Below are 24,916 nucleotides of genomic sequence, written 5' to 3'. Positions count from 1 at the left end.
TGTGTGTGTGTCGGTCTGACCGTAGAGTTCCCCTGTAACTAGCTGGCACCGGTGCCTCATCCCAGCTGCAGGCCTACCCTGTATTCATGTAGCAGTCATTTAGCACCTCCTTAGGTGCCTGCTGGCCCTCCCCTCAACATACAGCTAAGGTGCTGGAGAGACTCCTGTCCAATGATGTCAAAGGCGTGTCTTCTTTAAATCTCTTCTGTTTCACCCTGGAGCAGTGTGGTCACGAAGGCAGAGCTGGACAGGCCTGTTGGATTATGTCTAGACACACACAGCAACAGACACAGCAATTCCATAGCATGAAATAATATATAAAATAAGTGGAAAGAGTGTAAAATGTTTATTGTTCTTCTTGAATTTCAAATGCCAAACCACTGAATTAATAAAACAGAAAATGTTAACAAATGGAAAAATAGAAGAATTAACACTAGGAAGGCTACTGACACTTTTAAAACTGTTAAGCTGTAAAACCGACGAGGGGGCTCAATCTTAAACAGATCCTTATTAGCACTTAAACTATCGTAAGATGAGAACAAATACTACATTTAGATTAAACAAGGTCAAACTTTACAGCCGGCCGCTTCACCAGTGTCTTTGCCACGTTCCCCCCTGAAGATACAATACACCCCATTCCTCAGAGATCTCTCCATGAAAGTTGAATAAAACATACTCTGAAACAGGAGACGCAAGACTTCAGATATCCACGTCAGTTTAAACATAAAAAGATAAAGTCATCCAAAGGAAGTGGTCCAGAAATGAGCTGAGGAAGGATCCTACTGGTGGTGCTGTGCTGCATAGACAGGCAGACAGACAGGCAGACAGACCGACAGTGTATGAGTTTGAGGAGCAGGTGGATGGGGGCATGTCACTGTTCACAGAGGGAGGAACGAGATGCTACCCACTAAGACTTCCCAGTACATGGCTTCACGGCACGGAGGAAACAAGGACCATCAGATGGATGGATGCCTTGGAATGGCTGCTAAAATGGAACTCGTATACAGGTTAAAATAAGACCATTAAAAGCAGAGATGAACATCTTTCTCTTCTTAAATAAACATCATGTCCTTCCGGTATACACTAAATAATACCTGGAAAGACCAATCTTTTCCCCCGTTATTTATTTTTCTTAAAACCTGGTAAGCGAGAAGAGATATGTTCAAAAGTATAATGCGCACACATTTGGCTGTAATTACAAAATGTAACATACATTATTTGTAAAATAACTTTGTTACGGCATTAGCCTAACATCTATTACTTTGAGGAGGACAAAACTATTTTACAAGGATGAACAAAATAAAAGCTAAATCATAGCAAACTAAATCCATGAGGTGCAAAAGAAATCTCTACAGAGTATTCTGTCATGCTTGCCTCAAGTCCCTGTAAAACAGATGACTTGGCCCCAAACATAATTTATACACTGAGGCAATACACTCAGGACTGGTTTTCTTGTTTATTTTTATACATGAGCAAAACCCGCAAAAATGAAATAAATAATTTATGGAGGTGTTCATTAAATTGCCCCCAAAATAATAATAAAACAAATATTAGCTGTGACAGACATGTCCTGTATATTCTGGATTAGAAGTGACAAGATATCATGGTCTCATGGTGCACTTTTGAAATTATCATCTTCATTGACCATTTTCTTTATCACCACCATCATCATCATCATCATCATCATCATCATCATCATCATGGAGAAAATCAGTCAAAATGCCATAACAGAAGCAAACAAACCACCAAAACATAAACCAAAAGTTAGACAGACGAGCTGTTCATATTTACATTGAATACAGGCATTTCATTACATCATAACTAGCCCAACCACCCACAAACCTCCCTCCCTCTCTCCTAACTGGTATCTCTGGTATCCAGTCGGTTGAGTCTGTCTCAGGGTTTGCCACAGAGAGTGTTTGAGAGTGTTGGGAGCTGGAGGAGAGTTGAGACAAGATGCTTTGTTGAGCTGAGGAAGATGCACGGGTCCCTGGTGTGGCTCCAGAGAGCTACGGTTCAGTCCAGTCCCCAGCCCAGAGCCCAGCGTTTAGAGGTTGTCCCCTGGCTGGTACTGCGGCTCCGTGGCCGTGAAGTAGTCCTCCAGGAAGGCCTGCAGGTACTCAAAGGTGGGCCTCTCCTCGGCGTCCTTCTTCCAGCACTGCACCATGAGCTCGTGGAGGGAGATGGGGCAGTCCTGGGGACAGGGCATCCTGTAGCCTCGCTCCACCTGCTCCAGCACCTCCCGGTTGTTCATCCCTACACACACACGCACACACACACACAGACAGACAGACACACAGAGACACAGACAGACGGACAGAGATAAGGAAAGAAAAAGGCTCTTCAAGTAATCGATAAGTCGGTTCAACGAAAGAGATCTGTTTAGACTTTACCTCCATTGAATGACCTTAATGACACAGACATTGAGCGTTCAACCTCATACTGGAGATGCTGATCTTGAGGCAACATTTGGACCTGGGAAAAGCTTTCTCGTAACACAGGGGTCAAACGTTTTACAACCTGGGGGCGTTGGAGTGGCTTGCCATCTATTTTTCACTAGCTACGAGATGTGGCCTCGGCATCAACAAGAACAGTTCGGAGGGAGGGCGTCAGAAAGCTGCTAAGACATCTTCTAGGATGATGCTATTATCCCCTAAGTCCCAGCTCGGCCCCCATAGCGTGCAAACCCTCCACTCACTTCCCCCTTCCTCCCTCTTTTTGCACACCAGCCCAGCCCAGTGCAGCGTGGCCCATCTGGACAAACATGTGTTCCCCATCCCCCCTCCCTCTCTCAGAGAGGCTGATCTCAGTCAACTCCCTGCCCAAGACCAGCCCTCTCACATGGACCAGCAGCGGCCCAGAGGCAGGCCCTGGATTACGGTTATAAATCTCAGATTGTATCAGGAAAACAAAGTCACTCAGCCGTGTTTAAAGACCCCTTCTTCTCTTTTAACGCTCAGTAAACAGCAGGAGCTGCCTGCCACTTGTTATATAAGCTCTTGTTGTGGTGTATAATTGCATCATAGTCCTCTACCTATGTGCATTACAAGTGACGACTCAACTCAGAATGTGGACATTACATCACAAGGGTTGCGTCCAACAAAGTCCCCAGGACCCTAGTGTTCTAGAAACTAGGGTTCCATTGGAGACGTGACCATTGAATCTCTGGTTATTTGACCCTCCTCACCTGGGTAGGGTACACGTCCCTTGGTGACCAGCTCGGTGAGCAGGATGCCAAATGACCACACGTCTGACTTGATGGTGAACTTTCCATACAGCGCAGCCTCCGGGGCTGTCCACTTAATCGGGAACTTAGCACCTGGGACAGAACAGAGGGGGAGATATGAATAAATGACAGAATGTAAGTTAGCTATGGTATTCTTTCTCTCTAGAGCTGGGAGTGTCTCTCAGTGTCTCTGTTCCAGTCTGTAGTACAGTGGAATAGGCAGACAGTGAGCACATGTTTGGATCTGAAATGGGAGCCGTCGACATCCTGTCAGGGTGTGATGATGCGCACATTATGGCCAGTGTTGGAAGAACTCCCTTCATGACCTAAGGCAATCATTAGTGTGTGTCTGTGTTTCGTTATTGTGTGTGTGACCTCACCTTGCCGTGCTGTGTACTCGTTGTCCTCAATCAGCCTGGCCAGTCCAAAGTCGGCGATCTTACACACCAGGTTGTCCCCGACCAGGATGTTAGCCGAGCGCAGGTCTCTGTGGATGTAGTTCATCCTCTCAATGTACGCCATGCCTGCTGCCACCTGGAACACACACACACACACACACACACACACACACACACACACACACACACACACACACACGGTAAAAGCACTGCGTTCAACTTAGTTCCAGAGAGAATGCTGCACACGGTGACACACCACGGTCTTGAAGTGTCAGTGCTGCTGAGTCGTCTTGTTTGTGAAGTAACTCACGAGTTCCGTTATAGAAACACCGAGCGGAATGAGTGACATTTTTTTTTAGCAGGGCTTTACCTGGGCTGCCATGTCAACCAGATTGGGCAGTTTCAGTCCTCGTCCCTCCCCATCCTTCAGGAAATCCAGGAGGCTTCCTAAACAACAGGAGATTTCTGTTGTCAGGACATGCATTTGAAATAGCAGATCTTTATTGAAACATCAGTTGACAGCAGTCTGACCAACATGTGGGATTCCTTCCCAGCCTGCCAACGAAACAACGATCACATCAAAGTTTCCATCCCAGCCTTTTCTATACTTAATTCACGGATCTGAAGCGCTTTCTTGTGGTGCTCGTAAAATGTCAGCTTCTTGGCCGACTCCGTCATAGTTAAATATAGGCTCTCATTATTGTCGTAATGAATGAAAACAATATTCCAGAGGAATAACAACTACCGGGCCGGCGACAAGGCAGGCGGTTACACAGTCGATCTAGCTAGACCTACAACGTGTCACCGAAGGTGGTGGTTCACCACGTCGTCAATGTTGGACTGAGTGCTCCGGTCCGTTTTCCTCCATGGCATCGTCGCAGAGTACGTGGACAAAGGTATTGCGTGTGGGTCTGTGTGTGTCTTTCACAACATGAACTGTGTGTGGGCGGGAGTGTGTGTTACACCATGTATAGCGTGTGTGTGTGTGTGTGTCTGACTATGTGTACATGCGTCCACTCGTGTGTGTGTGTGAGTGACAATACCTTTGCCCATGTACTCAGTGACGATGTAGATGGGTTCCTCAGACACCACAGCGTAGAGCTGCACCAGCTTGTCATGCCGGAGCTTCTTCATGATCTGGGCTTCTTCCAGGAAGGACTCGGGAGACATGGTGCCCGGCTTCAGCGTCTTCACCGCCACCTTAGTGGTGCCGTTCCACGTTCCTGTTACCCACCAACGACAAAGAATTAGTACAGCCGTCACATCTCACAACTCCCGGGGGCCGGTTTTCTAGACACGGTTTAAGCCTAGCGTTGGACTAAGAAGTTATTCAAATGGAGATGATCCGTGAAGCGTGCTTTTCAGTCCAAGACTAGACTTAATCTGGAAAACTGTCCAATTATGTCTACGGCACATCACGTCACAAAGCAAGACGTGACCCCACTTTGTTGTGAATGTAATTAGGCATTGCTGTTGTACAATCTAGTATGTTCATCTCTAAAAACATTCTTGCGTTGGCATACCAACAAACACAGCACACAACCCAGAAATGGACATTGAAGTCTGCTTGCCTTTAAAGGTTGTGCTGAGGGACGCATCGATGTGCATAACATTTCTAGCGACCCTTCATTTCAAATGGCTTTCAAAAGCCGCGAGAGAGATCTGGTGAGGTGTTAAACCCCACAATATACCAACACGGGGAAAGATAACCCCATTGTAGGATGATTAACAAAAGCAACAGCCTCATAAGTAAAAAACCCTCTGTGGAGCTGTGCCTGTTACTGCACTGTAGCACAGTGTGGCCATGCCAATGTTCTTCTCTACAGTACTTTACATACACCCAATATTGAACCATTGAAAATCATGGTCGATTCTTCATACAAGGTCATTTAGCTTGTTCTGTGGCTCAGTCGCAAAATGCACGATATTCCCTATATAGTGCAGCAGTTTAGACCAAAAGTATTGCACCATATACAGGAATATGATGCCATTTGGGATGTGTTCTGTGTCAGTAAATAATGCAGAAATATCAGCTCTGACCTAAAGGCAAGACAGACCTCCAGTCATTCGGCGACATTTGGAATTCACATGCGTTTCTACTGTGGCGGGTTTCATTTAAGAGCGCACTCAGAAATCCTTGAGAGCAGTGTTGATTAGTGACACAGCTATGGCTGCTGGGCCTCGTCGGCCATTTTGGGGCCTGGCGCTGTACCGTTACTGTGCTGAGGTCACCCGCTGGGTTCTGAGGTAATGGTATCCCAGGGGGGCTGGGTGTCACTAGCAGCAGGGTTTGGGGCTAGCAGCTGGGACTAGCCCCAACTTAAACTCCAAACCCCTAAACAGCCTGTTGAAATGTTACAACAGGACAGGACACACCCCCGATCTCTGGATTGAAATGTAGTCCATGTAGCCAGTTCAACACAGGATACATAAAAAATAATAGTGAGGTTGTATGCTTAAAAGTCAACCTAGGATTATTGATTTAAACCTGAAGCCTCAACTGAAGCATGATACAAATAATATTAGCAAAAATCTAAGGGTATCCTGGGAAAGAAATGATAACGTACATGTTACTAACCATTATAATACAGAACAGAACTACCTGCACAAAAGTTTCCTTTTGTGTTTTGCTGACTGGACTGAAAAAGTCCTCAGGTGATTCAATAAAACCCCTTTACATTTAGAAATAAATACATGTAAGTTATACAATTTCCCTCCCGGACACCCCTCAATAGAAATGAAAAGAACGGAATGGAACTATTTTGTTCTTACCACACCACACCTCAGCAAAACATCCCGCCCCCAGCTTTACTTCGAACTCAAGTGAGTCTCTGGCGATTTCCCAGGAATCGTGAGTCAGGCCCATAGTATCAGGGGTGCAGTTCACACACACACCCGTTAAATTAAAGCACAAACCATCCGCACTCTCTACAGGGGAAGGAACAGGGAAGTCAAGGCACACAGGGTTAACTACCAGGGAGAGGAACATGCAAAGAGGCAGATGGAAGGCGGCCATTTTGAACTGAGAGAGCGGAGCTTGTAGACATCTCATTTAACAGTGAAGACACAAATGTTGTTTTTTTGGTCTCCGCCAAATCTCTCAAAGAGAGAGGTTGTGAGTAGACTGTCAATCTGTTCTCGGTCTGATGTCTCTGCTTGCTCAGTCAGGGGCCCCCTTCCACGCAGCCTGCGGTCAGACGTTTACGGAGGCGACTCTGCCCGTACCCATCCAGACCTCCCCAAACTGCCCATTCCCCAGACGCTTGATGAGCTGCAGTGACTCTCGCGGGATCTCCCACACGTCTTTGGTTTTGACGGACAGGTCGGTGAGGCGGGGCATCCCTTTGTGGCAGGGCACCACCAAGCGACAGCACAGCCCCGCGGCCCGCTCTGCACACAGGCACAAGGAGCGCACACGCACACGCGCACACACACACACACGCACACGCACACACACACACGCGTGCGCATACAGAGACACAGGGTGAGATCGAGAAGGAAGGGGATTGAAAGAAAGCAGTTAGCAAAGCACTGTGAAGAGAGAGAGGAGGGAGAGAGAGGAGGGAGAGAGAGAGAGAGAGAGAGGAGGGAGAGAGAGAGAGAGAGAAGCTGCAGTAGACAGTAAGTTAAAGCGAACTGCCATAGCAGAACAGTTCCAGGTGCATCCAGCAGCCAGTCAATGTGTCCCACTAGATGTCCCAGACGGTGTCTGTCCCCAGGCCATAAGGTCAAGAATCAATCTGTCTAATGCCCTCTTAGCTACTGTTCATCAAATCACATTGAGTGCTGTTCCAACCTCCATCCTTCACCCTACAGTACTGCACTAGGGTTCTGTCAGCTCCGTTGCTGACACACGTAACGGGATGTTTTTAGCATCTGCACTACATTTCTTTGAATGTAAGGAATTCATTAAGGAATTCAAAAATAAATTGAAGGGTCAATATTGCTCAGGTTGCAGCCTGTTTTGAGGTTGCTCTTAGTCAAAGCTAGAACCCACTGCGCACAGGTGTTCCACGTCTACTTTTGATTTAGATTTGGTTGAGTTGTCAACTAACGTTAATTCAACATGAAATCAACACACATCTCACCATGTCATTGGATTTAGGTTAAAAGTCTGGTGAAACAAAGACGAAATTACGTGGAAACAACGTGATTAGCAAAGGCAGGGCAAGCTTGACCATAACAGCCTGCTATAGAGGGCCACGTTAATGGTTCCACTTTGGCTAAAGGCACGTGTGACTCCCAATGCTTTACAATAACGACTGTAATTGTTTAGAGACGTGGCTTGTCAATCACTCCAGATGCACTGCATGGCGCATTACAACTAGGACGTTTTAATGTTCATGCACAGTACGTAGTGAAGGAGGGCACTGTCATCTAGATTTGAGTCAGGGACAACAGAAGCCATTGTGGCTGGCAGCTGTGTCCATTACTGTGTGTGAGGACGACAACACGTCCTCTCATCCCTGACATGAAAATAGGCGTTTCTCCTTTCCGCAGTGGAAGGAGCTGTGGTTTGCCCACCGCCGATTCAAAAGCGAGGCGTGGGAATGGTGCTTCCGCCTACTTCCATTCCACTTTGAGTCCCCTGACATTAAACGTGGGCCCCTATGCCAGGGGCCCCGGGCCCCTCCAGGAGATAAGGACCAGGCTGTTTGCTCAGGGCAGTAAAGGGGAGATAAAGGCTCTCCATCAGAAGTGTTGTGTTCCGACTGGACGCCAGCCATTAAAGCCCATCGGTACCTGCTGCTGTGTCCAGGTATCAATACTGTACTTTATGTCTCAGTGTCACGATCATGAAACATGTCGCTACGGCAAATGGGAGAGGAGTTGGACACACTGTATGCACACAATAGGTGTCACAACTCTTATTAGCCCTCGTTGGCTATTAAAAAATAAGTGGTATTTCCAAGGAAAAGATTTCGTTATTTTTTTTAAAGATAGTTTGGGCTGGTGTTGTTTTTGACAACCGTATGTGATTGCTGTGTGACTGCTGTGGAAAGGTTCCGTCGATAATCCTAGAAATTGAATCTCGATTCAAAAACCCAAGTGAGAGATTGCGAGAAAGGAAAAAGGGTAATGCCACGAAATGAGTCCTTTTGATATTCGAATTAGACATTTTGCACCAATATTGGATTTTAAAAGCGTGTTATATTAAAACGAAGTGCCCTTTAAAGCGGCAATCAGCAGTTGAAACAATAACAAAGTGTCCTCCCAGGCCCTGTTTCAGTAAAAAGATGAGGGATTTGGGGCTGGAGAAATGTAACCACTTCCAAATTCATAGACAGAGTTATGGATCCAAGGACTGACCATCCATGATATTAAAATGATAGATTTAACCAATGTTTTGAGGCTATTTAGTGTTGGTTTACATTAACATTGTTTACAAACACTGAAGTAAAACAAGCTTGTATTGTGGGTTGTGACGGGGTATGACAGTTGAACTAAGTTCATGAGGCATTTACAAGTGATATTCTTCAAGAATCAATGGGTACATCTCATTCATTTATTAGTCCAAAAATGGATGTAGCAACTTCAGATTCTATAAATATGGGCTTGCTAAAATGCCAAAATTCAGCATTTTTGGCACTTTCCGACTTCTCTGAGGATTTTAACCCACTTAAGCCCAACATTTCTCATCATCATTGTAAAGCCCCATTTATTTTGTTGCTTTGAAAAAGTCATTTCTGAAGATTGTTTATTTCATGTGATCGGTGATTCATTTTAAGGTAAAAAAAAACAAACAAACAACCTGTCCCTCATTTTAAGGTCAACTCTGTCAACGTGAACTGAACTCGCATTTTTATTAACGGTGAAAATATTCCTGAAAAGCTTTTTGTAAAGAAACATTGAACATCTAATAGTCAAATCATAGTATAAAATCAGGTGAGCTGGTCCTACCCTTTTTGGACATTTTCTGATGTTTTGTGGTGGAAAACTGAGTGTGTTGAGCATATCAAGTCAACCCTGTTACCCGTAGATAGACAGGCTAGAAATGTTTTAACAATTAAACTTTTTTTTGTGAAGCCTGCATTCAATTGCCCCTCCCTGTTGCACACAACAAGCTTCCATTCCCCCTGTCACAAGGTGATTCATGGCTGTTTTACTGGTCAACCCTGTTACGGTCAGCCCTGTTACGGTCAACCCTGTTACGGTCAGCCCTGTTACGGTCAGCCCTGTTACGGTCAGCCCTGTTACGGTCAACCCTGTTACGGTCAACCCTGTTACGGTCAGCCCTGTTACGGCCAACCCTGTTACGGTCAACCCGGTTACGGTCAACCCTGTTACGGTCAGCCCTGTTACGGTCAACCCTGTTACGGTCAACCCTGTTACGGTCAACCCTGTTACGGTCAGCCCTGTTACGGTCAACCCTGTTACGGTCAACCCTGTTACGGTCAACCCTGTTACGGTCAACCCTGTTACGGTCAGCCCTGTTACGGTCAACCCTGTTACGGTCAACCATGTTACGGTCAGCCCTGTTACGGTCAACCCTGTTACGGTCAACCCTGTTACGGTCAACCCTGTTACTTTATTTGGCACTTAATAGGGACTTACTATAGTAATAGTCGTTTTTATTGAACCCCTTGAGATAGGAAAACGTGCTAAAATGACACTAATTTTTTTAACCAACTTATTTTGGACTCATTTTGTGGGAACGACCCAAAAGGCAACAGAAGAAGCACAAGCCCTGGAAGAAAACAACAGCAGTCAAGGTCATTTGAAGAGGTGTGTTTGAACTTCACATGTGTTCTCTGGAGTGGCGATAAGGGGGGAAGAAAATTGACAGTTAATGCACAGTGACACAAACATACACACAAAATCCATACGGTTCATTTCCAATGGGCTCAGTGCGGACATGTCAACGTGCTAACTGGAGCACGTGGAGGGGAAATATCACCCTTCTCACGGGGAAAGACAGACAGGGGAGAGAGACAGACACACACACACAGAGGGAGAGTGATCCATAAAGAGAAAGAGAGACAGAGAGAGAGAGGGACAGAGAGAGAGAGAGAGAGAAAGAGAGAGAGAGGGACAGAGAGAGAGAGAGAGAGAAAGAGAGAGAGACAGAGAGAGAGAGAGAGGGATAGAGAGAGAGAGAGAGAGAGAAAGAGAGAGTGAGGGACAGAGAGAGAGAGAGAGAGAGAGGGACAGAGAGAGAGAGAGAGAGAGAAAGAGAGAGAGAAAGAGAGAGAGAGAGAGAGACAGAGAGAGAGAGGGACAGAGAGAGAGAGAGAGAGAGAGAAAGAGAGAGAGAAAGAGAGAGAAAGAGAGAGAGAGAGAAAAAGAGAGAGCGCGCCGTCTCATCTGGCACCAACACATGCTCATGAATGCAGCCTGTCGTCATCACAAAGTGACGTTCAACTTTCCTCGTGGTCTGTACAACTGGGACACTCAATAGCATGGTGACGGTACAGTACAGACCACCGTTGTTAAAACGGGCTCATTACTCTCTACATGGTGAGATAATAAGACCGCTCTCTCACATTAAGACAAACAGTAGACTACATCATCCTATCAGGGTCCCCTTTTCAAACCACCATAGGTGGCGCCGGTGTCAATCTAAAATGTACTCCTCTCAACATTGGTTGAATAGTTGATTTCAAACCATGCCACTTCATCCCTCCTTGAATCACTTAGCTGTTGCATTCTCAACAGTTTTCGAAAACTTTGAAAGTACTTCGCTCAGTATTTGACGTTTGTGTTTATGGACCACATTACACCTGGCGTCACTTCAATTTCACTCTATTCCCTTCTCAAATGTTAAATGTCAGCATCACTTTCTGCTGTTGAAGAGGGCTCCCCAGTGGAAATCATTTTATACTGATTGTGTCAGCAGAATACAATTCTGGATTCATCCAAGGAATTGGACGCCAGGCCCGAGGAGAAGTCTCTTGTATCTATTTGTTTAGAAATTATGTCTCCACTATAACACCAACATCACTACAGCTATTAAAAAGAAAGGGGGACCAAGGCACTCTTCATATAATTCCTTAAAATGCCTTTATTTGTATGGCGTGTTCAAAGTAAACAAAGATGAAAAACTCTAGACGCGTTTCAGCTGCATGGCCTTCTGTCTACAAAAACCTACCATCGTGTACCTTAGTAACTTCTGTCTACAAAAACCTACCATTGTGTACCTTAGTAACTTCTGTCTACCAACACCTACCATTGTGTACCTTAGTAACGTCTTTGAACTGTACCTTACTTTAACTCCCGGCCGACATACTGTATATTCTCCTCATCGGTATACACTTCGTCACTCATGAAGGTCTTATAAACATTGTAATGGTGTATGAATGGTAGGTGTAATAAATGATATGCATCCTTTTGCATCTGCCTCAGTTTTAGGATGTTTTCAATGTGCAGCACAGGGGGTTGCTGGCCCTTCAACTGGTGGTAATGGCTGGAGCGGAATCAGTGGAATGGGATCACGTTCCCAAGTGTCTGACGCCATTCCATTCGCTCCGTTCCGGCCATTACTATGAGCCGCTGGTGTGCAGCAATACATATTTTCCATAATGAACATGGCAATAGCGGTGTATGAACGGTGGGTGTTGGAATGTTCTATTGACGGTGTGACTCGGACCACTTCTGACTCTCACCTGAGTAGTGCTGTACCAGCTGCTGTAGGGTCTCAAACTGAGCCCTGGTGGTGATGTAGTAACCGCCGCTGTCCAGCTTACGGATCTTATAATGCTTGACGTGGTCCCCCTTCACGTCGTCCCAGTCTCGTATGGACAGGGAGAAGGCACCTACCGAACACAGTTGTGGAGGGGAGTGAGTCACTTGGGAAAACGGTCACTTACCTCATGCATTAATTATAGCTGTGGCCATAGCGAACGGTTGATAGTATTACCAGATGCTGAAGTAGCCCACCGGGAAAATATTCTGACGTCATTTCAACCAGTTTTACCCGCTGGACAGTTTTTCTAGAACAGTAGGCCGCTCCTCAAGTTGGGTACATCATGCATTCTATTACAGTGCCGTCCCGACAGTCTCTTGAGGTTACCTTTAGTGGTTTCACTCTCCCTGATGAGATACGTGCCGCGGGGATTGCCGGTGAACAGAAGTTGCCTCTCTGCATCCTTCCGGCCCAGTTTCCCAAAGTACCAGCTACAGAGAGAGGGTTTAACACAGGGACAGGTCAATAATGAGTGAGGGAAGCCATTGTATAAGCCATCTATCTGGATCGATTCGAGGGCGGAAAAGCCGTCTTTGAAGTTGAAAATGATGATCTGACATACAGAGAGAGCTGAGAGACACAGGTCACGAGGCCAGTTGAAATTCTCACTATAAACCCTGTCAATAAAATCACCCATCGGGCCGTGCTTTCTCAGACTAGAGGCTGAACAATGCATGTTGAGAGTGAACGGGGGATTTAATACCCTGCATGAAATGCCCCCCCTTGTCTTACAGTAATAAGCCAGTGTCGGTAAATTGAGCCACACCCAACGCAAACCCAGGCTGTGCTTAAATCCAGCATACTGTAGTGAGCTTAATGAGAGTTTGCCTTGTGGTGCACCATTAGAATAATTACATCATTATTCCTCAGAGAGTCGAGGACGAGGAGGGGGGTGTGTGTGGGGGGGGGGGGGGGGGGCTGTAGCACCGTCAGACATTCAGGTTCATTCACACATGACACAGACAAAGCTCTTATACATTCTCTATGACATTTCAAATAATCGGAACACACACAGCATTTAACGCAATTCTCCTGTCTTTTATAGTGTCTAGTAATGAGCTGGGGAATAGTCGCTTTAATGAGCTGGGGAAAGTGCCAGCTCTGCAGAGACATACACATCCCAGTATGATTACATTTCTGCTCAGAGCCTTGTGTTGACTGTTAACTCCAGATGCTGAGAGAAAGAGAGGATGTCTATGCTTGTCTTAACTTCGGACATCTTCCTCTCTCCCTGTTGTCTCAGACAGCGAAGAGAATGAAGAGAGGAGAGAGAACCCGCGCTTGACTTGGGCGGGAGCCCCCCGGAGCCGAGTACCGGCACCTCAAATGTTCTACTGCTTGAGCTCCTGTTCCTCTTATTAGAATATTAGCTCAAAAGTATTGTGGAGCTCCAGCACCTAAATATAAACAGTACCGACACCCAAAATGAGTACAGGCAACTATTTTAGTCCAACTCAAGCGCTGGAGAAAAGACAGAGACAGAGAGTGTGTGTGTGTGTTCAATCATTACATTTTTCATTTCATTCTCTTTTTTTGTTGTTTGTTCATGCCATGTAGTCAGCTCTATCAGAGCGTGTCCCAATGAAACTCAGTATGACAGACTGCTACTCACTCCTCAGCCTGGATGGAGTCCACTGGAGCCACGTAATTACTGGGAATGTAGCCATTTCCACCGGTGGTGAGGGAACGAGCATCCCACCAGTCCCCTTCACTGAGGGAGAGGGAGGGAGAGAGGGAGGGAGAGAGAAGGGGGGGGGGGGGGTCAGATGGTTTCATGTACAGAGTGTATTATTAGAGCGGCGAGAACACAAACCACTATGTTCAATAATGCAGTTGACAATGTGAATACATTGAAAGCAGTATATGCCTTCATGTGTTTGTATGGAATCGTGGAGGGAGGTAGTATTTGGCAGCAGTGGCTGATTACAAGCAGAGGAGGGAGGAAGACGGATGTAGAGATGAGAGAGAACCAGTGCCTGAGAGAGCTTGCATGCCTACACGGCCATTACTGCCTCTCTCATGTCCTCCCTCTATCACCTTTCCTATATATATTTAATTTTAAATTTAAATTTTACTAGGCAAGTCAGTTAAGAACAAATTCTTATTTTCAATGACGGCCTAGGAACATTGGGTTAACTGCCTGTTCAGGGGCAGAACGACAGCTCGGGGATTCGAACTTGCAACCTTTCGGTTACTAGTCCAACGCTCTAACCACTAAGCTACCCTGCCGCCCTCCACCACTCTCGCTTGTCTGTCCTCCAGACACACTGCCCTCTTTTACATCTCTCTCTCTCCCTTCTCTCCCTCGCACATTTCATCTTTCATTTTGTGCGAGCTAGTGGCGGTCTTTCATTTGTCCTGAATAAGAACATGATGGGAGTGTGGGGCGGGGGGGGGGGGGGGGGGGGGCTGGGGTACGACTTCAGAGCAAGAAATGGGGCCGGTTTCCTTTGTTCTGAGAGCAGAATGGAGGTTCCCCCTGGAGGGCTAGTGTGTTCACCCTAACACACTAACGCTAACAGCTGAGAGGAAGGATGGATTTCTGGGAGGAAAGCAGGCGAGAGAGAGAGAGAGAGAGATGGGAGGGGCCCGTCTGTCTTCTTCAACCCTCTTTAAACCATCTCGACTCCGCCACAAAGACAGAAAACAACAACATGTAAACAAAGAGAGAACCATCCTCCTCCCATCTCCAGAAGTATTGTAATGCTCTGACTAGCCCCCCTTCCCTGTGGTCACTGCTGATGACAGAGTAATGAGTGGATTGTGTCGACAGACTGGAGTCAGGCTGGTATCCACCAGAATAGTATTCATAGTTGGAATATGTACAAAAACAATACCCAATTTACTAACCCTTAAGACTTGAACCATTGAACAACAAATCAGAGCTATTTCCTGCATATTTCTGAGGTCATTTTTCAGTCTGAGAAAAATGTGCTAAATATGCCATTGTATTATAAACACTTATAAATGTGTCTTTATATCAAAACTGCTATAGGAAACTAGCACAAGCAATCAAACTGGAGCATTATAAAGACTTGAGTCTTTTTGTTTAGGATGAATCCCTGGAACGTGATAGATGCCTACACCAAGCTCAGTGTTCCCTTGAGGATACCACCACAACACAACAGTCCCTTCACCCACTGCTCGGTGCACAGTGTGTCCGAGGGAGTCCCAGGGCTGCTCACCTAAGCCCTGTCTGAACAGGCATCTGCCACGTACTGTCTTTGCGCCAGGCAGCCCTGACTACAAGGGAGAGACAGGGTCTGGGACTGGGTTGGGTGCAACTAGTCTTCTATCCAGGAGGGGGCAGTGTACCCAGTTAGAGGTTCCTGCCAGGAAGGGAGGGAGGGAAGCAGCAGGCGTGGGCGGACTGAGGACGGGCGACGGAGGGTGGTGGATGCAGCTCTTTCTGGCCACTGCCCAGGAGGAAGAGGAGAGATGAGGAGAGGATAGGGAGGGTTACTAATGATGGTGCTCTTCCTGCCTTTGCTCTAGATGGGGAAGGCGGTGGGTGGAAAGGTGAAAGGTGAAAGGTGTGCTGCTGCGGTATGAGGAGGAAGAGCAGCCCTTCCGCATGGGGTGAGAGGACAGGATGCTAAAGCAGTATGAATGGGCGTGGTGACACCTACAGGGGTGAACATGGACAGGGGGAGAATAGAGGAGATGACCACAAACCTAAAACAGACCCAGTCACACACGCTCCTGAGAGAAATATACATTTTTATTTTGCAGTGCGCAGGCTATCAATTCAGCTGAGTGGAGTCTTTCACATAGAAAAAAAGCAGCATGTTTGAAATATCAGCTGTCTTCCCGTTGGCTGGTCTGAGACAGTTTTGCTGACAGAAGGGTAACTGTACCCAACATGGCCGTAGAGTAGGCACAGGAAATAGGGTGGCTGCACTTCGTGTCAGACGGTTCAAAGCGAAAGTCCACACCAGACCAGAGCAGACTGAAGAACAACACAGAACCATTCCACGGCACCCACTGCAAACTAAAGACCCCTGACTGCTCCACCCAGTTTAAATGTAGATATAACCGCAGCTGTTCGTGGTTGAAAATGCAAATACAACAGCTGTCCCAGACACCATTCAATCACCACTTCCCCCCGATCAAAATGCCTTACCTTGACAGCCAGACTGCAACAGTGATTGTAATATGCATTCTAATTGACATATATAATATAGACCCGTTCCCCCTCGGTGCAGTGGGTGTGATAAGTACTGTTACTGTACTTACGTGCTGTTGATAATCTGAAACTTCTCCCCTTTCCTGAAGCTGAGGTCGTCCTCTGTCCGGGCCTCGTAGTCGTAAAGTGCCACAAAGAGGGTGACTCCTGCCGAGAGATAAACACACAGCGTCAGCACTCACGCGACTAGGACGAGCAGCGAATGAACCCGAGAGTCTGACAGACTCACATTGAACTGACTGGCACTGGGAGGGAGGCTGTGTGCACTGTATGCTTTTTATACGAGAGACGGTGGATATACTGTGTATGAGCTGTATTGAATTCAAATGTGAAATCAATCGTCCCATTTTATGGGCATAACTAGCTGGAAATTAGCCTTCGTACAGTACTGGGCATCTTAGAAGGTAGCACACAAATACTGCAGAAATGGTGAACGGAAAAGAACCTCTCAGCAGACAAATAACCTCTCAGCAGACAAATAACCTCTCAGCAGACACGTACAGTAAATAACATATGTAATTGCAGAGTTCTGTCAAATAGGAAAAACACATTCCTTTCCAAGATTAGACTGAGACAAGTGTGAAAGCCTCCTAGTCCCTGGGGAAGTGTGTAGGGGCTCCAGACAGACTGGGCTGAGAGAGGGGCTGAGCTCCAGCTACCCAGGCGGCCTGCTGAATCTCTCAGGATAAGCCTCCACAAAGTCTAAAGAGCTTTCTTTATTCATCTCCTTTCCCTCATCTGAAAAGACTTGACGCATCCCGGCGATATGGTGGAAGCCTACACAGCCTTACAAATCTAGTTTCAACACAGTGACAGCGGGCCAAATACAACGGCGGACCTACAGAGGTATCGCACACTAACAGTGGTACTGCCTGGCTGCTCCACTGCAGTCTCCCAGACTCCACAAACACAGACAGACACAGCCAGAGATTTCATAATCCAGCCTTTCAAAACGGGACTCTTTTTAAAAAAAAATCAAAGAGCCTGTGGCTAATGCTGGCCTGGCCTCCACACACTAGAGGATAGAAGGATCAAATCAAATCAGATGTCAGTGAGTTGTGGCTGTGATTGGGCAGGAACCAGGAAGGAACATCAAGATGCACTGTGTATGTTGACCTTGCAAGCAGAGCCGGCCTGATCTTTACCCATGCTGCCTGCAGGTGACCCGAGGAGCTAGCTGATTGGCTTGAAAGGTCTGATGAGGAAGCTTGAGTGTGCTCTTCTTGTTCCTCAAGGGCCTCGTCATCACATTTACCTCAGGTCACTTCAAAGCCCTAGCCCTTGTGACGGGGGGGGGGGGGGGGGGACGACGACAATGTGTTCTACAGGAAATGATGAGCGTGTGCTTTGAGAGCAGGGCCCTTGATGATATCAGCAGTGAGAAGAGCACAAGCAGCTGCCTTTCATGCGACACAGTACAGAGACAGAGAGAAAGAGAGAGACGAGAGGGAGAGAGACAGAGTGACAAAGAGAGAGACAGAGAGAGCACACCGGGGGCTTTTGAGAGCCACACCTCTGACGCATCTACCCGCCACACCAGTCCCGAGATACAGACGGCATCCCTTTTGAAACAATAACTCCACACCTCCACCATTTACAAGAAACCCACAGAGCAAACCACAAAACAACAAACAGGCTTGGTTATGCAGAATCTGAGAATCGTGGTATGTGAAGCCCATTCAATTCAGTTACATAAGGCCATGGGACAAACGCTACTAGCTGTGAACTTCCATTCTGACTATTAATTAAGTGCATACAGATGAAGCTATGAGGCTGATCGGACAAGGCAGTACCATTATTTTGTCATTAAAGTGGTTGAGAGAGAGAGAGGGACAGCTTGTACCAAAGTTCCCGAATAGGAAGAAATGTAAAAGTTAAACCCCTTGGTCCACTGCGACCGCCTGTGTGGATTTGGACCGCTTTGGGACAGAAATAATCCACACTTTGAGGGAAGCCGTGTTTAGCTAAGTGGAAACGCTGAGTTCTTCTTGTAACAGCTGTGGCTCAGTAAAACATGAAGGATATCCTGACTGGAAATATTCCCTATGTAAACAATGAAAGCACACACAAAAGGCCTTGCAAGCGCCGGCCGGACGTTCCAACACAGGGGCGAGGCGCCGGGACGGGGCCGTGAGGTGAAGAGAGTTGGGGGAAATCCGTAACGGGGTAAAGGGGAACATATCAAAACCCCTACCTGTTCCGCCACGGGTGCGGAGTGTCCCTGTGTGGGAGGAGGTGTGGACCCCTCCAAAAACCGTTATCCCCTGGCCAACGGGTGCCTGGAAGTTGTTGAAGTTTGGGATGGCGGTGACCCCGAAGTTGGGGTAGTGCTGGTGCTGTGGCGTGGGGTCGGCTCCATAGCGGTAGCCCGCGGCACTCTGGGAGATGCTGGTGTCTGGGTCGCCCGTGAGTTTGGTTGCTTCTTTATCCTTGCATTGCACACAGCCCATCATCTATATTCTAGAAAGTCAAGGAGAAACACAGAGAAAGAAGAGGGATTATCAACTCGACAGGAAATCAATCCTACAACCAGTCTGAAAATGATGAGTAGTACTACATGCAATAGAGGTGAACTTTGACATTGTTCTTGGTTTGCTCTCCCATCTCCTCAGATCACATTTCCTTGGGATGCTTTCTCTCAAGGACCACTGGGAAGTTTATAGCCTGATACGCACGCAAGCACACACACAGAGCAGAAAACTGGGAGGTTTATAGCCTGACACACACATACAGACGACACACACAGCAGAGCTCCGGATGACTCACACAGACGACACACACAGCAGAGCTCCGGATGACTGCCACCTGGAACACACACACACACACACACACACACACACACACACACACACACACACACACACACACACACACACACACACACACACACACACACACACACACACACACACACACACAGTGTCTCTTTCATGGCCAGGAGAAAAACCACACTGTGATACACACTGGACTTGGGGAAGGAGGGCTAGTCGGGGAGCAGGGGACCCATGGAGGAAGGGTCTCAGGGGTATTAGCTCATCGATTATTTCTATGGTCACATCACTGCCAGTATCGACCGTCCGTACGGTCAAATGGACTCCAGAGGTGGGGATGGAGAGAGGAGAGCAACTGCAGTGTGGATGTTACTTCTGTCAGTTAAAGAGACGGGACATATTTCCAGACATCTCCGTGTTCCTACCACCCATTGTTCAGCCAAGAGTAGCGTACTTCTATGGTATTATCTAGGTCATTAAATACCAGTATATAAACACACCTACATACAAACAAAAAATATATACCTTCAGTAGACTATTTATGCGTTAGCTGAGATGGTATTTGCACTGTCAAAACGAAAGCGTAAAGTTAATGAACGGCCGAGAGCCAAGCTCTACTACTGTGGTGCTGGGGAAGATTACCACTGGGCAGTTTTATTCACCCTGCGAGAATGAATGTCATCTCATTACCAGTGTGCAAAACAAACACGAACATAACACTTTGTCTGTGTAGTAGATCAGTGGAGACAAATAGACTGTAAGTTGCAGTGTTCCTATGGAGACAGACTGCTGATCTAGCCTTCAGCTAAAGCCACCGACTGCCCTCAAACGTGTAATTTGAAAATATTCAGGATTTAAATCAGAGCCCTGTTTCTCTTTCTGTCTCTTTATCCCTCCCTCCCTCCATCTCCCTCCTTCTCTCTCTCTCTCTCTCCCCCTCATTCCAAGCCTCCTGGCCCAGAGTCTCCTGGCTCTTCCATCTCTTCTGAGAGGAGCAGGACGTGTAGTCTGCAGTCATTGAAGACACATGCAAGGAGAAGAGACTCTGGCTCAGTATGCTTCCCTTTGGTCAAAGGGAAAAATAAGGCCCAAACTATAGGAAGCCCTCCTCCTCTCCATCAATCAGCACAGCAGCAGGACAATGGTCACCAATAGAGCATGGCCGTGGCACAGACCCTTCTTCCGTCATCGTCACTGACTGACTACCGCCCGCTTGTCCAAAGGAGAGAGAGAGAGAGAGAGAGAGGACAGCGAGAGAGACAGACAGACAGAGACAGGGAAATAAACAACGTCAGGGTTCCCAATCTATTAAAGTATAAACTACATATTTGGATTTAATTTGTAGATTAAGGCTGAATCCACACAAATACAGAGATCAGATGAAAAGGTATCTCGTGACATCATCCAATCTCATAAACTACATAACATATCAGAGCATCGTATTTGCTCTGTGACCGTGACCTGACAAACCAACCTGGCTCCGCAAAATGGGCGTGCGAATGCAGTAAATGCCACAATGACTCAGCGGTCCAAATCTGTAATCCAAGTCGACAAGCCCTGAGTGGGAAGAGGAATCAGATAACTGCTATGGTCAGTGGTGGATTCCACAGCAGTTCTAATCACCTAGCTACACCTAACAACTTGTAGCATCACTAAAAAGGCTCAAAGTTGCTCGATAATCTACCTCACAACATAGCCGCCCAGCAGCAGAGAGAGAGATTGGATTGGCTGTTGGACATTGACATTTTCATTGATCTCTGTTAGCCGGTCAGAAGGCTTGGCTTGTGTTGTGGTAAATGTCAGAGTAATCTGTGGAAGCGGTATGTTGTTGACTAGATACAGTCAAAGCTGCCTCTAATAGCGGCACAGTATTATAGGTGATTCCAAAGGAGCCCCATGGAATAGGCTGCTGCTGTGTAAATGATGGGAGATGCAGTGTGTAGTCAGCTTCAACCATATCCCAGAGTACTGCAGGACCACTCCCAGTATTGTTATTCTATCCTGCAGTAGGCAGCTATAAGACAGTCCTCATAGCAGGAGACCGTCAGCCATGAACTAACAGAGCCTCAGCCCAGTGCTACAAACACTGTCCACCATGGACCCCTCGACACTGCTCACCATGGACCCCTCGACACTGCTCACCATGGACCCCTCGACACTGCTCACCATGGACCCCTCGACACTGCTCACCATGGACCCCTCGACACTGCTCACCATGGACCCCTCGACACTGCTCACCATGGACCCCTCGACACTGCTCACCATGGACCCCTCGACACTGCTCACCATGGACCCCTCGACACTGTTCACCATGGACCCCTCGACACTGCCACCATGGACCCCTCGGCACTGCTCACCATGGACCCCTCGGCACTGCTCACCATGGACCCCTCGACACTGCTCACCATGGACCCCTCGACACTGCTCACCATGGACCCCTCGACACTGCTCACCATGGACCCCTCGACACTGCTCACCATGGACCCCTCGACACTGCTCACCATGGACCCCTCAACACTGCTCACCATGGACCCCTCGACACTGCTCACCATGGACCCCTCGACACTGCTCACCATGGACCCCTCGACACTGCTCACTATGGACCCCTCAACACTGCTCACCATGGACCCCTCGACACTGTTCACCATGGACCCCTCGACACTGCTCACTATGGACCCCTCGACACTGCTCACTATGGACCCCTCGACACTGCTCACCATGGACCACTCGACACTGCTCACCATGGACCCCTCGACACTGCTCACTATGGACCCCTCAACACTGCTCACTATGGACCCCTCAACACTGCTCACTATGGACCCCTCAACACTGTTCACCATGGACCCCACAACACTGTTCACCATGGACCCCTCAACACAGGCTAGGGACTGAGCTCAGCCTCACTGCTCCCTTTGTTTGAACCCAACCTCTTTCATCTCTTTCTTCGCCCCCTTCCATCTTTCTTTCTCCCTCTCCTTCTCTCCACTGATGAATTCTTCCCTCCTGTTCAGAAAACAGAAAACACCTGCTAGCCGTAGGCACTTGTATTGCTGTTTACTCCTCCCCTTCCTCTGCTGCAGAATAACAGCCTGAAAGCGACTGAAAGCCATCAGCACAGTGTTTCGTATAGAAACACTCACTCTTCTTCTCCTCCTCAGATTGGTTCAGCCAATCAGATCAATGGTCCTTCAGGCAAAATCAATTATAAAGCAGAACATAACCAGAAGCAGAGTAGCAGTTGGGTCTATAATTAGTTAAAATAAAGGCCATTCATTTAGGGCCTATATGGACCAAATTCATTAAGAGCTTTAATTGAAAGCCAAAGATCTAAAGATTTGAAGAATCTAAGGCTCCTGTTCATTAAATAAAAAGCAAAAGGGACAAAAATGGATTAAATCAAGAAGGTGACATGTTCGAGCATGTCTCCGGCAATCAGTCTCTAAAGAGAAGAAAGGGATAGAAAAAAGATCCATCCACAGTGAACACACGCTCGCTCAGAAAAAAAGACCCATCCACAGTGAACACACGCTCGCTCAGAAAAAAAGACCCATCCACAGTGAACACACGCTCGCTCAGAAAAAAGATCCATCCACAGTGAACACACGCTCGCTCAGAAAAAAGATCCATCCATAGTGAACACACGCTCGCTCAGAAAAAAAGACCCATCCACAGTGAACACACGCTCGCTCAGAAAAAAGATCCATCCACAGTGAACACACGCTCGCTCAGAAAAAAGACCCATCCACAGTGAACACACGCTCGCTCAGAAAAAAGACCCGTCCACAGTGAACACACGCTCGCTCAGAAAAAAGATCCGTCCACAGTGAACACACGCTCGCTCAGAAAAAAAGATCCATCCACAGTGAACACACGCTCGCTCAGAAAAAAGACCCATCCACAGTGAACACACGCTCGCTCAGAAAAAAGATCCGTCCACAGTGAACACACGCTCACTCAGAAAAAAGATCCATCCACAGTGAACACACGCTCGCTCAGAAAAAAGAACCATCGACAGTGGACACACGCTCGGTCAGATCCATGTCAATTATTCATGGGACAGTTGTGCAAAATCAAGGTAGGCATGCCTCAGAGTCGGTGTTGGGCCAGCTGCAAGAGAACTGAGGGGGGAACGCCCTGGATGGAGTCATGTATATTTCATAGGGGGTGATGAATCATTAGCAAGGGGGGGGGGGCTACACTGTCGATTTATGCACTGGGGTGGTCTGGACCCTCATGGGACCCCCTCTATCTGGACAGAACACAGTAGGCCTTTACAGGATGCCATCATCTCGGAGCAGAGAGCAGGGAGGAGATGAGGGAGCAGGAAATAATATGGCCACCTCTTCAGTACAGTACACATCCATCTGTGGGTCTGTGGATGTTTTTGTGAGCTCATCTCAAATGGCCTATTCCTTACTGTGTGGCCGAGCCACCTCACTGATGTGGCCTAACCTATTTTACTTTCACCACTTCAGAGCCAGACAAAGGATCAAGACATTTGGTGTTGTACTCTCACTTTAGTTCCGCGCGTGTGGAACATTAGCCTCAGTGTTATACCCTTCATCAGGTGAAACCGAGTGAATGTTAAAATAGACTTCCAGACAGAGAGAGCGGGAGGTCTACAGAGATAATGAGATAGAAGATTATCAAGGGGGGCGAGAGGAGAGACAGAGAGAGAGCGAGAGAAAGCAAGAGCGGGGGAAGGAGAGAGAGAGAGAGAGAGAGAAAGGGAGAGAGAGGTTAACTGGAAGTGTGAGACAAGGAGAGAGTAAAAGGGGGAGAGGGCGGAGGAGCAGAAGGAGGAGTGCCTTGGGGCGGAGCACAGCCCCCAAACACTTGACAAAAGGAGCAGAATAATGATCAGTGCTGGGCGTCACATGCTGAGCCCCAGTCCGCCGGGGGACGGCCTTGCCTCTGTGCTCTCAGCGTGCTGCCAACCAGCCAGCCAGCCTCTGTCACGCACACAGGCAGCAGCATCACGAGCGGTCCTGCACCATTCAAGGTTAACGCTCAGAGGCTTATGCCTCATTCAATCCCCAACCTACATACAGCCACTTAACATGAACAGGAACACAAACATAGCACCCGACGCACGCAATCAAGGGGTGAGCAGTGTGTGCATGTGTAAGCGCTAGTGGCTCAATTATCACAACAGCTGCAAGGCGAACATTGGGATTAAGCCGAATCACGGCATCAACATTCTGACTCCGACCTTCGTAATAATTTTTGGATCCCTCCAAATCTCTATACTGTATGTTTAGGACTCTAAATCAGACTGTGTGGTGCATCAGGTCCCCTCCTCTTTCTCCTCTTTCTCTTCCTCTCCCTCCCTCTATCACAAGGCCTGGTGTTATGTGATTCATCATCAGCTGGCGGAGAGAGAGAGAGTCCTGTGGTGTGCTGCTTCCGGGTCTGACTGACTGCTCTGGCTGCGTCTCTGTGAGGAGAGAGAGTCCTGTGGTGTGCTGCTTCCGGGTCTAACTGACTGCTCTGGCTGTGTCTCTGTGAGGAGAGAGAGATTGTGTTCAGGACGGGTTACAGAGGTCACCTGGCACGGCTCTGAGGAAACAATTAGGCACAATACCATCGCTGGAGGAGCAGGCCTGAGGTGGGATCCAAACCTCCTAGAAACCCCCCAGGAGTCGCCTAGCC

General features: G+C 47.6%; 1 protein-coding gene across 6 annotated transcripts in view; it reads right to left on the bottom strand.

The window, feature by feature from the left end:
- Positions 1-331: 331 nt before the first annotated feature.
- Positions 332-24,916, bottom strand: part of LOC110522145 (tyrosine-protein kinase Fyn) — a 67,531-nt gene continuing 42,946 nt past the window's right edge. For 2 of the 6 annotated variants that reach the window (XM_036975687.2, XM_036975686.2), the window contains 12 exons: positions 18,688-18,953; positions 16,544-16,640; positions 13,920-14,018; positions 12,635-12,738; positions 12,228-12,377; positions 6,850-7,014; positions 6,397-6,552; positions 4,668-4,847; positions 3,995-4,071; positions 3,607-3,760; positions 3,188-3,319; positions 332-2,256 (listed from right to left, as the gene is read on the bottom strand). In XM_036975687.2, coding sequence (XP_036831582.2) covers positions 2,048-2,256; positions 3,188-3,319; positions 3,607-3,760; positions 3,995-4,071; positions 4,668-4,847; positions 6,397-6,552; positions 6,850-7,014; positions 12,228-12,377; positions 12,635-12,738; positions 13,920-14,018; positions 16,544-16,640; positions 18,688-18,946 — 1,782 coding nt within the window. In that variant the 5' untranslated portion in view covers positions 18,947-18,953 and the 3' untranslated portion in view covers positions 332-2,047. The remainder of the gene's footprint in view (positions 2,257-3,187; positions 3,320-3,606; positions 3,761-3,994; positions 4,072-4,667; positions 4,848-6,396; positions 6,553-6,849; positions 7,015-12,227; positions 12,378-12,634; positions 12,739-13,919; positions 14,019-16,543; positions 16,641-18,687; positions 18,954-24,916) is intronic. The other 4 variants (XM_036975688.2, XM_090232539.1, XM_036975689.2 and 1 more) reach the window with 2 other exon arrangements.

The sequence above is a fragment of the Oncorhynchus mykiss genome, chromosome 4 (assembly GCF_057628025.1).
Source record: "Oncorhynchus mykiss isolate SJ-2025 chromosome 4, ASM5762802v1, whole genome shotgun sequence".
Classification (NCBI taxonomy): domain Eukaryota; kingdom Metazoa; phylum Chordata; class Actinopteri; order Salmoniformes; family Salmonidae; genus Oncorhynchus; species Oncorhynchus mykiss.
This window is presented reverse-complemented; position numbering and strand designations above follow the sequence as displayed.